At 43.4% G+C, this 16,130-nt stretch overlaps 1 protein-coding gene across 1 annotated transcript; it reads right to left on the reverse strand.

The window, feature by feature from the left end:
- Positions 1 to 221: 221 nt before the first annotated feature.
- On the reverse strand, positions 222 to 15,010 carry LOC147464392 (zinc finger protein BRUTUS-like). The gene is made up of 13 exons (XM_086514602.1): positions 14,023 to 15,010; positions 13,557 to 13,781; positions 5,629 to 5,823; positions 5,193 to 5,536; positions 4,538 to 4,769; positions 4,289 to 4,457; positions 2,740 to 4,183; positions 2,439 to 2,648; positions 2,224 to 2,364; positions 1,903 to 2,137; positions 1,745 to 1,804; positions 1,590 to 1,661; positions 222 to 922 (listed from the first exon to the last, which is right to left on the reverse strand). Exons 1-13 carry the CDS (start codon positions 14,260 to 14,262, stop codon positions 821 to 823), a joined length of 3,669 nt encoding a protein of 1,222 aa, XP_086370728.1. The 5' UTR covers positions 14,263 to 15,010; the 3' UTR covers positions 222 to 820.
- Between the last annotated feature and the right edge of the window lie 1,120 nt (positions 15,011 to 16,130).

A 16,130-nucleotide genomic window follows, 5' to 3' on the forward strand; every position in this document is an offset into this window, starting at 1 on the left:
AAGCCACCCACCACTGCTTTATGGACATTGGCATGAATGCCAGACATATGGCAACAGATTATATTCCATTTCTAGCATACAACAAGTCAGCAAAGTGCTGCTGAGTGGCCTTCACTAGTCCACATGAGCACATAATCAAGTAGACAAGCATGGAGCCAACTTCTCCTCGCGTTATACCTTACACAATTTGGTGAGTAGACTGAGAGAATAAAATATTCAGCTGTACATGAGAAACACTTCACTGAAAAAGGATACATTCGATTCCCCAGGTGATACCCTTCGACCGCATACTTATACCGAAAAGTTCACTACACAAAATCAGAAAGAGCTGCTGCCACCACAACATATGACAACAGGCAAGGATAGTACTTGAAATAGATGGCTTGGAAAACATGGCCTTAACCATTGGAGTATATGACCGTGTTCCATTTATAGTCGTTACAGTATAGTCTCTTGAAATACAATTGGAGAATCCTTTGGAAAATCCTGAAAAGACAATCGCATTGGTTTTAGCTAGTGCACAAACACCACCTCCTACCTGGGATTTTGAAGCTAAGCAGACTACAAAGAATTGCTCTTACATTGCACACAAAATGAGTAAAGTGGCAGCCACCCTTGTACTATACACTGCCGCACTCCTTTGAGAAGTACAGCAACAGTCAAAAAAATGGGCAGAGCCTCGTGGATGACATTTGTTACTACTCTCTAGTATACATATTATTTCACAGCCAAGACCTTGTACAGAAAAAGGCTTTCTGTAGCTTGCACTCATCTACAAGCAGGAACTTAATGTATAAGTACATCACAGATACTGGCTCTGCTATAGCACCCGAGTGTTGTAAGAGCCGCACTTGGCGCACTTGTGATAAAGCCAGTGGAAAGGTGCAATGCCCCTTTGTTCACAATCATTGCATAAGATTTCCTGTATAACCAACATTATGTAAGAGATCCCTCGTCATACCATAATATCAAGAAAAACTTTCTTCAACTATCCCAGGCAATTATATCACCTTACCATTCAAAGAGCACTTGCATTCAAACTACATCCATCAAATATATAATATTCTATCACATTATGACGAGTTCAAGTCACAGAAAAACCTAAAAGAACCACAGAATAACTTTCTTATTGTATGAAATACAATTAAACAAATATCTAAGTACTCTAGAATTTCTAGCCGCGTCCAAAACAAAAAACTACAGTTATCTTTCAGTTACCAAGATCATGATTGGGTATTTCAACACTTTCATAATTCTTCCTTTTTTTCTCATTACACCACCAAAAACTAAAAATTAATCACAGATCTTAACCAGTGAGAAGAAGTCGAAGTAGACATGATCAACTTTCTGCATCTAATCCTCTGAAAGGCAAAGAGATTATTGACCAGAAAACCACTGTTTTTATCTTTAAGACATAATTAGAAGCCAGCAAGTGTTTCAAGGCAAGCAGGTTACATTCATCCTATTTTGAGTTTTGAATGCTTCCTTTTGGCTAAGACTTAATAGCACAGAACACAGGCAAAAGCTGTGCAAGGAGCACAACACAAATGCTGCCATGAAGAAAATGACTTGAGCACCAGGAAAATTACCTGTTTTCTGTCTTTATACTCCTCTGGAAGCTCTTCCCCAGCTAACAGACCATCAAGCATGCCAAAATAAACCTGCTCAAGAAGTTGTATCAACTTTTCTGGCAAAGGTTAATGTGCCCATTCGATGTACAGGCATTGTAACATGTTTTACTTACAGACATATCTCCAACCGACTTGCAGCATATTGGGCATGTATAATGATGATTAGTGAAAGCCTGCATTCATTCAATACACTAAGAATGTAACCTGGATTTTATCACTAGCAAAGATGAAAGCCATCAAGTGCACTGAGTGTCATGTAAATAGCAAAAACCTGGAAACACGCCGAATGCATAAAATGTCCACATGATAAAGCCTTCACTGGAGCTTTTGATGTGAACATGAAATCGTGGCAAATGGGGCAGTTGCTTTCCAGCCCCTTCTCCCGGCATTTATGCGTCTTGAGAGAGACATTCATGCAAGCATTGCAAATCATGCAATGGAAGTAGTCTATCCCCAGCCCTTTGCCAACTCGGCATATGTTACAATATGGGCAATGGTATATGTCCCTGCAATGTACATCACAACATTAGCCTCAACTTTCCTGAAGATAGAAGGCACGAGCAGACCTCTTCCTTAAATCAAAACCTCGTACTTATTGTCATCATCAAAAAATTTGCAAACGCTGCAATAATATCTCGCCATCTGGAAGTTGTTGCAGGACGGAGTGCTACAATGCTGGGCCACTGGTTGGATTTTCAGGCACTTCATACACATTATCTCCTTCGTCGCTTGCCTGACCAAACAAGTAATCCATTAGAACACCGAAGGGTCATTGCAAGGCAAGAGTATAACCTTCAAGAGACTCACCTGTCCATGGTATGATCACTCACGTTGTCGTGGCAAAAACGGCAAGTGAACAGAAGCCCGCAGCAAGCAGCGAGAAGCTTGCAGTTCCTCTTATAATGCTCACAACCAAAAATTTCCGCATCTCGATCGTGGAAGGATGGGTCACACCCAGGAATTTCCTTACCATCCTCATCTACAGTAGGCTGCCTTTGTTGGGCAACAATCCAACGACTGCCACAAAATAGGCCAATAAATTATAAGATCCATTTAACATTTAACATGAAAGTAAAACAGAAATGACCCTCTTGACAGTATAGGTCACCTCGTCATCAAATGTTGCATGAGATACGCCTTTTTTCGAGGATCAAGGGAATCATCGTTTGAAACCTTCCTTACAGCTGCCTCCAGTTCCTTCTGATTCATTCTAAATATGTCTTGCCAGCCAGCTTTGAAAACGGCTGATCCTTTTTCATCTTGGCTTTGAGAAGCTCTTTTATCTGGTGAACAACTGTAGTGCTGATCCATGTAATCAGTTTGCTGGCAAGCCGACGATTCAGATAAATAATCTGTTTCAGTTGTCTGTAGCTTTTTCCCCTCTTGGAAATGGGCGTCGCAAGAGGCACCCTCTGTTCCTACCATGCACTCGACACTTTCATCAACCTTTTCAACAGGTACACCACTGCAACTGTCCTTGGCAAGATACTCTGCAAGCATGCGGAGACATTCCGTATTTCCACTCTGGGGCATCTCGTCCTTCTGTGAAGGGGAGGACTGACTTTCCTCCATAACAGGGGTCAGAATGCGCGGTGACCGTATTGGAGAACTTGGAAAGCGAGAATGCAACCACCGGTCAAACATGGTATTTCTTGTAGCAAACAGCCAAGTTTCAAACATGCTACTTTGCTCCTCCAAGGAAAGAGCCGCCGTCACCCTACGGATCATAGATTGTAGGACTTCAGCACCTGTTGTGCCGATTATCCGCCCAATAATTTTCTCCTGCTCCTGTACAGAAAAATGTTCATTGAAGAGTGGCCACAGCTCACGCTCTTCCCTAGAAATGTGCTGGTTCAGGCTGACCTGTATGGACTTGCACATACCCTGCAGCTTCAATGAAAGATCCAGCTTCTGCTTGCACCAAGAGCTGTATGAATGGCAAATTTCTGAATTTTGTGATGAACCCTGTGCAGCAATCTTTGTGTGTAGAGCTGAGAGCTGTGTGAGAACATTGGAGATGTCTTTGAAAAGTTGCTCCTCTTTCTCATGGTCAATGACATATGAGTGGCTAACATTATGAAGAGCCTCTCTTGTTTCCAATGCAGGAAAGACTATCTCATCCTCTGCTTTGCTATGAGCACGATACAAACCCCACAACAGTGTAAAACGTTCTGTAAATTGTTCCAAAAACTGATCGGTACAGTCAGGGATCCTTTCTGACTCTTGATCCAAGAACTCAAGGTCTTTCTGGATCGCCTTGTGAAATTGAAAAATGCAGTCAATTGGTTTGGAGATGTTGGAGCTTGCCATGCAATCCACGCCAAACAGGCAGGAGCCAGGGCATGATGAGGAGCATGACAATAAAGAGCAGCAAGACTGCAAGGACAAATTTTCAGCAGCTGTGTCGATGCTGAACCTCCTCCTAACAGACCTCTCACCCAAATTGCCAGAACTTGGATGGTCAGGCATTTCATTCTGCCTTGAACACTCATGTTTTCCTCCGGTTGCCCATCCTATCAGTAAGCTGACAAATGCTTCATCATCAGCTAGCCCTGTAAAATTTCTATGTAGCCTTAGGCACAGATTATTTCAGCCCTTTGAGCAAATGTTTCACTTCAAACAGGCAATTCTAACTACAGAAATGAGCCACTTCTGACCTCCATGTTTTATGTTTTGAAGCATATCCTTAAGGTCCTTATCACTAAGAATAGAGGCAAACCATGGCAACACTTTCTCCAGCACTTTCAGAGGCAGCATGCGAAGGGACTCGAAAAATAATGTCTGTTGCTCCTGAATACTGAAGAATTTTTGAACAAGGGGAAAGACCTGTTTACAAAATGTGTATCTTGACTCAGAAAACTAAAAGCATAAACAGCCAAACCTTCACGCAATACAAATATACATACTGCTGCTTCAATTTTAAGATGATTTTGGACATTATAGGCAATACGTGCTGCTTGGTCGCACACTGCATCAACAACCCCTTCTACCACGCCAATACCAGCATCACGCATACTCTCCAAGACAGACTGAAACTTCCTGACTTGCAGCTCCTCTTGTGTGTGCTCAGTAACAAAAGAGGGAGAGTGATTTGCCCTTTCCAATAGGGCCGGAAATAAGATATTGTCTTCTGCAGCACTGTCATGATTTAACAACTGTTACCCAGTTGAGCCTTATTTGTATGTAAAAAACACATAATTAATATAGAACTTGCAAAATAGGATCCTCAATCATGCCAGTTCTTTCCTTTAGATACCTAGAAGTTACAAAAGGCACGTGCCTGGTTGCCAAAAATATCTTAATTTTTGTCAGGCTTATCGCTTTAGCAGATGTAAGGTCCCCCACCTTTGTGCATTAACTGGGCCAACTTTGACTGCAGGCAGGCTTACACAGGTGATCTAAAAGTTTACACAGCTTTCTGAATACTACCCTTTGCTCGTGGCAAGTACATAACCTCAATCCTATGTGAAGAATTTAATTCTATGAACAAGAATCTTCAAAAACTATTAAATGAAGGAAAGAGAGTGGCATTACGAATATTGTAGACGTGCAAGGAAATACCTGTAAAATGCACGGATTTCCATCAGTGACTTTAATTTATTGCAGAGGAAAGACAATTTCTCAGTATGGTCCATCTTTGAACCTTGAATCCTTTTTGTGTCCTCAGCAAAATCCATAAACTCCTTTCCAAGAGAGGTATGCCAGAACATTAAATCACTGACAGGAAGTTTGCTGCATCCTTCAAAACTAGCGCCTTCAAAGTCAATGTTATGTGCAGACCTTTTGCTTCCTTTTCTGGATGTGCTAGCATCTCTCTTGCTCAACTGAGAATTGTAAGCAATTTCCACAATATCTACATTGTCCGTTTGTGATGTGGATGCCATTTCTAACCATGTGAGCACCACCTTCAAAATATTTTACATTGAAAACATTTTAGGTGGAGTTCAAACAAGACAAAGCGATCATAAAGTTCAGAAAAAATCAGAATACAGCTTACATTTTGTAGCAAGTCATCTTTGGGAATAATCGCCTTCATGCATGTTACCATGGATTCATGCTCCACCTCTGAAAGGGAGGCTGCAATCCAGGGAAGAAGCTTCTGCAGAAGACTTACTGGAATGCGGCACAGAAACTGCCATACTAATGTTGCTTGCTCCTCAACATTGAAATGCTTCAACAGAAGAGGGAAGACCTGTGTGACATGCTCTCTCTCTCTCTCTCTCTCTCTCTCTCTCTCTCTCTCTCTCTCTCTCTCTCTCTCTCTCTCTCTCTCTCTCTCAAAACAGGTCTTGAGTTCAACTCTTCGTCGGCTAGATCTTTAAGGTCTCTTGGGATAGTTTCCTACGACGTTAAAACTTCTTCTTCTCTCTCTCTCTCTCTCTGCCTTTGTACTGTTGTTAGGTTATTTTGTTACTCTGACTTTGTATCAGATCCACCACTTTGTAACTTTCAGGTCTCATAGGTCATTGTGGCCTTTTGAAGACGTTAATATAACATTTCATTTCATTTCATTTCTCTCTCTCTCTCTCTCTCTCTCTCTCTCTCTCTCTCTCTCTCTCTCTCTCTCTCTCTCTCTCTCTCTCTCTCTCTCTCTCTCTCTCTCTCTCTCTCTGCCTTTGAGGATAGCTTTACTGGAAGAGACATCATCTTTTACTCTGAGACACACCAGGCCCCAGGGCAATCCATGCCTCACATCAGTGGATACAGGTGGGAGACAGCCTACAAACACGAGACACGCTCAGAGCACAGAGGGCGGGGCTCGGGGGGAGTGGCAGTGTTATTTAAAGAGGATCTGCAGCCACTGATACATATAGCCCGCAGGGACGAGCAGGCTAGGTACATGTGGGTGAGACTGAAAGCAGAGACAGGCAGATACCTCTATCTAGCTATTTGCTACTTTCCCCCAAGTACATCAGTTTATGCATCACCCAGAGGACAATCCCCTTTCTCTATTTTGGATGATGACATATGGGAGTTCTCTAGGGACGGTGACATTATCATCCTAGGGGACTTCAATGCCAGGACTGCCCATCACCAGGCAGTGTTTTATGATACTTCAGAGGAGATGCTAAGAGAGCTAGATGTTGTAGAGACGGGCCTTTCCAGACTATCACACGATGTGGAATGTACTGAGTATGGGCGACACCTGATAGACATGGGCACTGCACATGGATTGGCCATCTTGAACGGCCTACAGAGATTTCCTGCTTCGGGAGGTTTTACATGCTTCCCACACAGACATGGAGCCAGCACAGTAGACTATGTCATGGCACAGCCGAACCTCATCTCTAAAGGGAACAAGCGAAGTAAAAAGCAAAGCTTCGGAAAGGGCAAGAAAAAGGCAAAGAAGCCTAAGTTTCGCCTAGTTTCTAACAGTTCTACAGAGGACTCGTCTTCAGATAGTTCGGACTCCGATGATCACAAATTTTATGCAAAGAAGAAGAATTTCTATAAAGCCAACCAGTATGACTTTCTGGAGGATAAAAGCAAGAAAGTTCGAGAATTTAAAGAAGGTAGGTAGTCAATTAAATTTGAGTCTTGACACTTTTTCTGGATTCTGAGACACTTCGAGGGCTTTGGCCTTCATACAACAGTTTGATATAGCTTTCTCTGGAGGACATTACTCAGAGCACTCCAAGATTCAAAGGGCTACCTCTTACTTCAAGGGAAATGCTCGAACATGGTGGTCCACTCTTCTATTGAACAAGAAAGCGCCAGTTAAATGGCTGAAATTTAAAAGGCTTTTTATTTCTTCTTGGTTGACTCGGGAGTACGAACGCAACATACGAACTGCTTGGAACCATCTCCGGATGACCAAGAAAGATACCTTGGACGCATATTGCGAGAGATTTTGGATCTCTTTTCTACCCGCTTCTTCATTTAAGAAGATCTCGTTCAAAGAACAGATTGAGCGGTTTACCTTGGGACTTCCTACGAAGATTCGAGATCATTGCTTGCAAAAGTCAGATTCTATTCAAGAACTGATGAGTCATGCGAAACGGGGCTTTGCCATACACTCAGGCAGTTTTGACCTACCCCACAGATGAGATCATGACGCAGAAAACAGAACAGACTTCTAAAAATGAAAGTAGAAAGAAGAAGAGCCCCCAAGATAAGAAAGATAAGGATGCACGACCCCGGCTCACTCCGTGGACGGAAAGGCAAGATGAAAGCACGACTGGTTTTAGATTGCATGGGTACTGACCCAAGCACGATTGATGAGAGTACAAAACTTTGCTGAGCTTGGGGCAAAGTGAGAGATCAAGAAGCCTGACTTTCTTTGATGGAGGAGCCAAGGCCAACTTCATTTCACCTTGAATTGGCAGCGCGGCTCGAGATTACACCCGATCGAATGGGACCAATAGCAGAGGCAGTTCTAGCGGCACCCGGCAGGGACGTAGCCTTTACACCTATCATTGGCAAACTTCTACATAATGCCCTTGGAAGATTGTCATGTCCTCTTGGGAATTCCCTGGTACCATAAGAACAACGCCGCGGTCGACTATCGGGCAAAGAAAGCGACTTTGACTACAGAAAAGGGCCAAACCATTGTACTTGATGTGAAACTTAAGGGCGAGTCTATCCCTATCGTATCGGCTTCGACCGTTTCAAAATTAATGAAATCCAGTCTATTTGTTTACTTGATCTTTGTGAAAGAGATGAATGATGATCATAGGACAAATATGTCTGATCTAGAAAAAGAACGCCAAGATTTTCTCGACACTCATGCCGATTGCTTTTCTAAGGGCCTGCCAGGCGAGTTGCCACCAGCTCGTCCGAAAGATCCCTACCATTGATTGGTTACCTGGAAGCACACCACCGAACCGGCCACCTCACCGTGTGAGCCGAGCCCAGCATGAAGAGATTATGAACAAGTGAAAGACCTCTTGAAAAAGGGTCTTATCCAGCTGAGTACCTCACCTTACTGCTCTCTGGTGTTGTTGGTTTAGAAAAAAGACGAATCTTGGAGAATGTGCATTGACTACAGAGCTCTCAACAAAATCACCATCAAGAACAGATTTCCGATTCCTAAGATCGATGATATTCTCGACCGACTACAGGGATCCTCTTGTTTCAGCAGGATCGATTTGAAAAGCGGATATCATCAGATCCGAATCGCGCCGGGAGATGTCTACAAGACAGCTTTTCGGACGACCTTCGGTTTATTCGTGTTTTTGGTGATGCCTTTTGGGCTTACCAATGCTCCAGCGACCTTTAACCGAATGATGGACAAGATTTTCAGAGAGTACAGATCTTTTGTGGGCACTTTCTTTGATGACATTATTGTCTTCTCCAAGGATGAGGCAAAACATAGAGAACATCTGCTACAGGTCTTTCAGGCATTACGAGATCACAAGTTGGTGATTAATGCAAAGAAAAGTGAATTTTTCATACCCGAGATACACTTTTTGGGACACATTGGCTCAGCAGCAGGAGTGCAAATGGACCCGGCCAAGATAGAGACTATCCATGATTGGCCCGATTTGAAGAATGTCCATGAAGTTAGAGGCTTCTTGGGCTTATGTTCTTACTACCGGCGGTTCATTAGAAAGTTTGCAGAGGTTGCTTCCCCTTTGCATATTTTGACGCAGAAAGGAGTCCCTTTCTCGGAGTCCCTTTCTCGTGGGGACCCACAGAGGTGACTGCCTTTCAGACATTGAAAGAGAAATTGACTACAGGACCAGTTTTGACTTTGCCGGATTCGCAGAAGTCATTTGAAGTATATTGTGATGCTTGAGGTCGTAGTCAGGGTGCGGTCTTAATGCAAGAAGGCCATGTCATTGCCTACGAGAGCCGATTGTTCTCAAGGCCGGAATTGACAGCACAGATATATGAGAAGAGCTTTTGGCAGTTATCCATGCTCTTACTCAGTGGCGACATTACCTACTCGGAGCCGATTTTACGGTCTTCACAGATCAACAGAGTTTACGCTACTTCTTGTCACAGAAGCAGCTATCAGAAAAGCAAATGCGGTGGGGACATCTTGTCACAGTTTCACTTCCAGATTGTCCATGTGCAGGGACAGAAGAATTTGGTGGCAGATGCTTTGTCTCGGAAGCCGTTGGTTCTGGCTATTTCCACGATACATCATAGGAGCTTCGAATGCCACAGATACATATTTTGCAGATATTTTCACACGGATACGGAACGGGGAGGTAGTATTGGGATATTTCATTCGGGATGGCTACTTGATGAAGAAAACGATGGTGTGCGTTACACAGCCATTGAGGGAAAAGGTTTTAACTCTTAACTAATGTCAACTGTCCACCATTTACGGGTCACCGCGGCATTGCTACCACCTTGAAAGGTGTGGGGAAATACTTCTTTTGGCCGAGACTCAAGAAGGACGTGGACGATTTTGAACACAGTTGCTTGGTATGCCAGAAGGTCAAGTTTGACAGGCATAAAGCACAGCGATTGTTACAACCTTTACCCATACCACCCGCCCTTGGGAAAGTATTGCAATGGATTTCATTTTTTATCTCCCAAGAGACAGTCAAGCCAGATCACTTAGCGAGACTGTTTGTGGCCCAGATCTTCAGATTACATGGCATGCCTGAAACAATTGTCTCCGACAGAGACCCCAAATTCACGAGTTTGTTTTGGAAGGCTATTTGGGAGGACATTGGCACGCGGTTGCAGTTCTCGTCATCTTTCCACCCGCAGACAGATGGGCAATTGGAAATTGCAAATTCAATCGTACTGGATTTATTGAAGTCTTACATCTCGGATCAAAAGACTCAATGGGAAAAGTATTTGCCCTTGGTGAAATTTGCCTACAATAACACGATACACTCTTTGACGGGGAAGGCGCCATTTGAGATTATTGAAGGTGCTACAAAGGTTCCACCCTTCCTAAGCACAAAAAATAAGATTTTTGAAGCCGACAAGTACACACGGGACTTGTGGACACGGCTTTTGCCAAGGTCCGGGAGGCTTTGCAGAAATCTCAAGAAAGACGCAAAAAGGCAGCAGATCGACATCGTCGCGACTTGAAATTAAAGAAGAATGATCGGGTGCTCTTACGTTAAGGTGCTACGAAGGTTCCACCCTTCCTAAGCACAAAAGATAAGATTTTTGAAGCCGACAAGTACACACGGGACTTGGACACGGCTTCTGCCAAGGTCCGGGAGGCTTTGCAGAAATCTCAAGAAAGACGCAAAAAGGCAGCAGATCATCGTCACGACTTGAAATTAAAGGAGAATGATTGGGTGCTCTTACGTTTTGAGAAGGCACGCCTAAGAAAGAAAAAGGGAAAGGAGAGGCTTTTTCCAAAGCTTAGCATGAGATACGATGGACCTTTCCAGATTTCCGAAAAGATAAATGATGTCTCCTTTCAACTGAAGCTGCCCAATACTTGGAGGATTCACAATGCTTTTCGTGTGAGTCTCCTGAAGCCTTTTAAAGGCGATGTGCCTGATAATGGGGAGCCTGATGAGTAACCAGAAGTGGAGGAAAACGAGGAGATACTCATTCCAGAACAGATTTTGGCACATAAAGAAAGAAAGGTAAAAGGTAAAACGATAAGGCGATTCTTGGTTAAATTCAAGAACTATCCCGCATTGGATGCGAAGTGGATGGAGCAGGAGGATCTGGCAGATACTCCTCAGATTGTGAACCTTTACCTTGAAGCATTGGTTTAGCATAGTCTATTCCAAATTGAACTCCGAACTCAGCTGGGCGGAATTTGGTGCAGTTGTCACAAGGCGGGCACCACGTGCCAATAGAAAAGAACAGACTGAACAGACTTTTAGCATTTCAATAACAACTGAACTGAGAGAGAGAGAAACGCCATGAGACACGGAGTGGCAGAATTCCACCCCAGTGAGTATTGGCCCCAAACCTTGGCGCCCCTTTCGGTATTTCTTTATATTACTACTGATTCGCAAAGTACAATAGCCGGGGAGCACCTTCTCTGCAATCTGCGCGCTAAAGAGTGCCAGAGAGGGCCCCCAAGGCTCATATTTAAAGGCCCAAAGCCTAAAAGCATCAAATATGAAAAGCTGACCCCAAAAAATCACTTTCCTAAAATTTCGGGATTTCCTTAAACATCCGTCGCGAATTCCGGAACATCCGTACAAGTGCCACATCAGCATATTTTAATGTGCAAAGTCTTTTGAGCGTGTTCTGCTTTATTTTTAATGCCTTTATGTCACTTGGGCCACATCGGACGGGGTCCCATAAGTTGGTGGGAACTCTTCTTTAAAAATAGGCCCCTCGTCAAGACTTTGTAAGTCTGTAAACCTTCTTCTTCTTCTTCTGCTGCTTCTTCGTAGGGTTTCTCATTTTAGGGGTTAGGGTTTCGGGCAGAATTAGTGTTACTGATTTTAGGGTTAGGGTTTCAACAGAATTAGGGTTTCGGGCAAAAATTAGGGTTAGGGTTTCTGCTCTCGGGCAACCACGTCATCACTTTGTGACACTTCTTCTTTTACTTGTTCTTCTTAGGGTTTCTGCTCTCGGGCAACCACGTCATCACTTTGTGACACTTCTTCTGTTACTTGTTCTTCTTAGGGTTTAGACCCCTCGGCCGGTAGCTCCGTTCTTCAGTAGGTCGACACGTCAGCAGTTTGTTACAGCAGTGGGTATGCACAAGAGGGGAGTCACTCCACTCCTTTGTCAATAAATTGCCCCAATTTTTGAAACTAAAGTCACTGATGTCTCTTTTGAGTTTCAAGGATATTGTGGGCTGACAGTATTCTACTGTATGACTTTATGAACTGGAATTCCCGATAATATGATACTGATTTGTTCTTGACTTGTGTAAGTGCAGGATTGATAGACGAAATGACTGCAGCATTTCGGTCTGAAAGATCTCGATAGACGTGATTACAATATGGATTAGTTAATCGAGCATCTATGAGGTCCTGAGCAGATCTAGATGCGATTGCTAAATACGTTGCTGATTAATCATGGTCTAAGATCCGAATGAATTTTAAATGTGATTTATCATGTGATGTCCTGTGGTTCAACAAAGTCTTCTCCAAAGCAAGGATCCAACCAAGGGTAACCGCTTCATACAGGTTGCGAAGGTAATCCCAAACCTTATGTGCTGATCGAAAAGATGTAAGAAGTAAAATCACAGTTGATGCAAAGGTAGGAAAACACCTTGAGGTTGGCCTATGCGGCAAGCTAATCTCGAAGCTGCTACATGCAGGAAATTAGAGCTTTAAGGGAAGAGAGCTGTAAGAATTTACGGTTCAGCAGAGTCTTCTCGAAAGGGAGGATCCGACCGTGTGTAACCACCTTGTACAGGTTGTGAAAATAATCCCACACTTTTTACGTGCTGATTGAAAATGATATATGAAGTAAAATCACAAAATCCGCACAATTGATGCAAAGGTTTGCCATTGGTCTCTTTCCAAGTATCAACCATGGCTTGTGTAACAATCCACAACCCAAGGGCCTGAGTGTATGTGAGAAGAAAGTATTAAAGTTCTAGCAGGCCAGTGGAGCACAGAGGTATGACCATAGAAGAATTGGGAGCGAGGAAGGAGGGGAGAAGAGAGGGACTTGCTGATGGTCAGAACTTCGGAACTTCAAACACGGAACCTATCATTTAGTTATCTAAGGAGGTTACTTGGCAAGTAGATGCATCCAAAAACCACTGAAAATGCTATTGACGGCAATCATGTTTCCACTCATCCCAACCCCTCCAAGTTCGAACTGATGACTTGCCGACTATCTCCAAATGGGCAGTCTTGTTACGCTGAGTGCCATGAAAAAACACTTCTTTATCCCCAACCTAATTCCTTTTTTCAGCAGCCAAGAAAAAGGAAAAACGTGCCATAATCTTGGACATCTAAATTGTAGCATTCACAAGCATAATTACAAAAACAGCGCAGAATGAGCCGCCCTTTACAGGTAGTAAACATTCTTGTTAAAAACTTCTCTCTGAATTTGTTGTGCGAGTGTGTGAAAGCTAACCTGCTTCTCTTCCTTGGACATATGTTTAGAAAGAGATGTCTTTATGGCTTCCGTGCACCAAAGGAGTTCACGTTTCAGCTTTTTGGAAAGGCTTGCATTGCTTTCCCTCTGTGCAGAGCTCAATAACTCTGACATGAGGTCAAACAAATGATCTTCATCCTTATGCTCCAGCAAGTATGTCGGAGCAATATTCTTAACTCGGCTATCCAAAGCAGGAAAAATGACCTGCCAATCAGATGCGGTATAAGCATTACAAAAAAACTTACCATTCTTTTGGATGTGTTTATATAATGTGTGCCCAACAATGTGTTGATGTCTTCCTCAAGATGCATAGTGACACTAAAGTAAATTTGCAGCAAGTGTGTGCGGCATCTTAGCACATGTACTTTGCAAATTGACTATGTCATCTGCACCACTGACACAAAAAAATGTGTTGCTCTATGTCCAGCTTAAGAAAACAACTAACCTCATCTTCGGCATTGCTGTGCTGCGCATAAATAAGCCGAAGGAGCTCGAACCGGTTTCGGAGTAGCTGTAACTCATGTCTTCCCCCTTCCCCTGCAACACGGGCATCTAAGCATAGGCGCTCAAGATCAGCTCTTATGGCCTTGTGGAAGAAGAAGAATTGCTGAATTGGGAACGCTAATGATGCAGACAAATCCTGTTCAAGGAAAGAGCCTTCATGGACAAGAGCATTGCTTCCCATTATAAAAATGCCCTCGATGAAGGATCAACATGATTCCATTACCGTGTCAGATAATTTCCCTATTTCTAGCCAGTAAGAAGATGATTCTCAACAATGTCGATCCTCAGAAGTGAACGTTACAAACTTGCTTCCCGATGAAGGATCAACATGAATCCATTACCGTGTCAGGTATCTCCTCCTGTCTCTATTCCTAGCGAGTGAGAAGACAATTCTCAACAATGTCGTGCCTCAGAATTGAACGTTACAAACGATGTGATCTTGGGGTTTCTACTTCTAGACACCAGTATTGACCAGCTTATGCGACCTGGATGTTTATCTCTGCCATAAAAAATGGCGTGCTTATCTGACAAACCCGGCTATATGCGCCAATTTGCCATTTTCAAACACAGAAAAGCGCCCACATGCTTCTGGCAACCAAAAGACCTATCGACGGCCAGTGCTGCTCTGCGAGGTTATAGACGTGACGATGCACAGTAACGTTCGGTTAACCCCTGTCAAACTGGGCTTCTGAGAGTGAAGTAAGAACGCGAGAGAGACCGCGTCCCTGAGTCGCTGCAGGATGTGCAATGCTTGGAAAGGGAGGAAGAATGCGCAGCAGGTAGCGATGGCGAGGAAAGCCAAAGAGAAGGAGACGCCGAAGCTGAGGGGAAATGGAGAAGAGGCTATAGAGAGAGGGGAGGCGCCATGTCCCATTTGGAGCGACCACGGCTGCAGCCCAATTTGAGGGACGATGGGGCGATGCCAGAAAGAGACACTCACATAGGCTACACACAAACAACGAGGATACGCCTCCGCCTACGTATTCGTACAAACTGCGTGTGCTGGCCGCGTGGACTGCCTCGGCCAACAGTTGAGAGGTTTCGAACTCGAAACTTGTCTTAACGTCCTCCCAACGGACCTCTCTAGAGCTCTCTAAATATTAGGCAAAAAGCTCCCTCCCCCATTTGTTGGCTGATGATGCAGATCAGCTCTCCATAAGTGTGCGAAAAACACAACTTAGCTGTCACGTTGCCCAACTAGAGAGACAAGAGTTTATTGAGAAGACATTCACATTTACTTAATCACCAAAACAGACAAGTCCAACATCATTCAAAACTTGACTGACAATATCCCCATTGTTTCCATAAGTGTCAAAGAATCCTATGTCCTGATTAAACAAAACTCAGACGTAGTTGGAACGTATTTGTGCTCGTAGAGAGAGAGAGAGAGAGAGAGAGAGAGTAGATAATCATGGCCTCTTGGGGAAGCGAAACCTCACATAGTCGAGAGGTTTTGAACTCAAAACTTGTCTTATCGTCCTCCCAAGAGACCTCTCTCTCTACATAGAGAGAGAGAGAGAGAGAGAGAGAGAGAGAGAGTAGATAATCCTAGCCTCTTGACGAAGCGAAGCCTCACGTAGTTCAGTGACAGAAGCGTTTGCCCTAGGAGCTTGGGTGCAATTGAAGTCTATGTCATCTCTTTCCTTTTCGTTTAATTTGTAAGCACATACTTCTTCTGCTTTGTTTGGGGGGGACGAGAAAGGGTACCCATCCTCGACTCCTAAAAAAAATAAAAAAAGAAAGAGAGAGAGAGAGGGAGAAACTTTGGCTGCTTAATCACATTGGGCCAATCGAATAGCTCACACAAATGAAAATGGAAGTCATTATTCAAAACATTTGCACATATATATATATATATATATATATATATATATATATATATATATATATATATATATATATATGAGAGAGAGAGAGAGAGAGAGAGAGAGAGAGAAACACTCCTTAATCACATTGGACCAATTGAATGACTATGAAGCCGTTGTTCTCTGAATTCAAAATATTGTATGAGAGAGAGAGAGAGAGAGAGAGAGAGAGAGAGAGAGAGAC

The sequence above is a fragment of the Adiantum capillus-veneris genome, chromosome 1, assembly GCF_014529385.1.
Source record: "Adiantum capillus-veneris isolate H3 chromosome 1, ASM1452938v2, whole genome shotgun sequence".
In the NCBI taxonomy this organism is placed as follows: Eukaryota; Viridiplantae; Streptophyta; class Polypodiopsida; order Polypodiales; family Pteridaceae; genus Adiantum; species Adiantum capillus-veneris.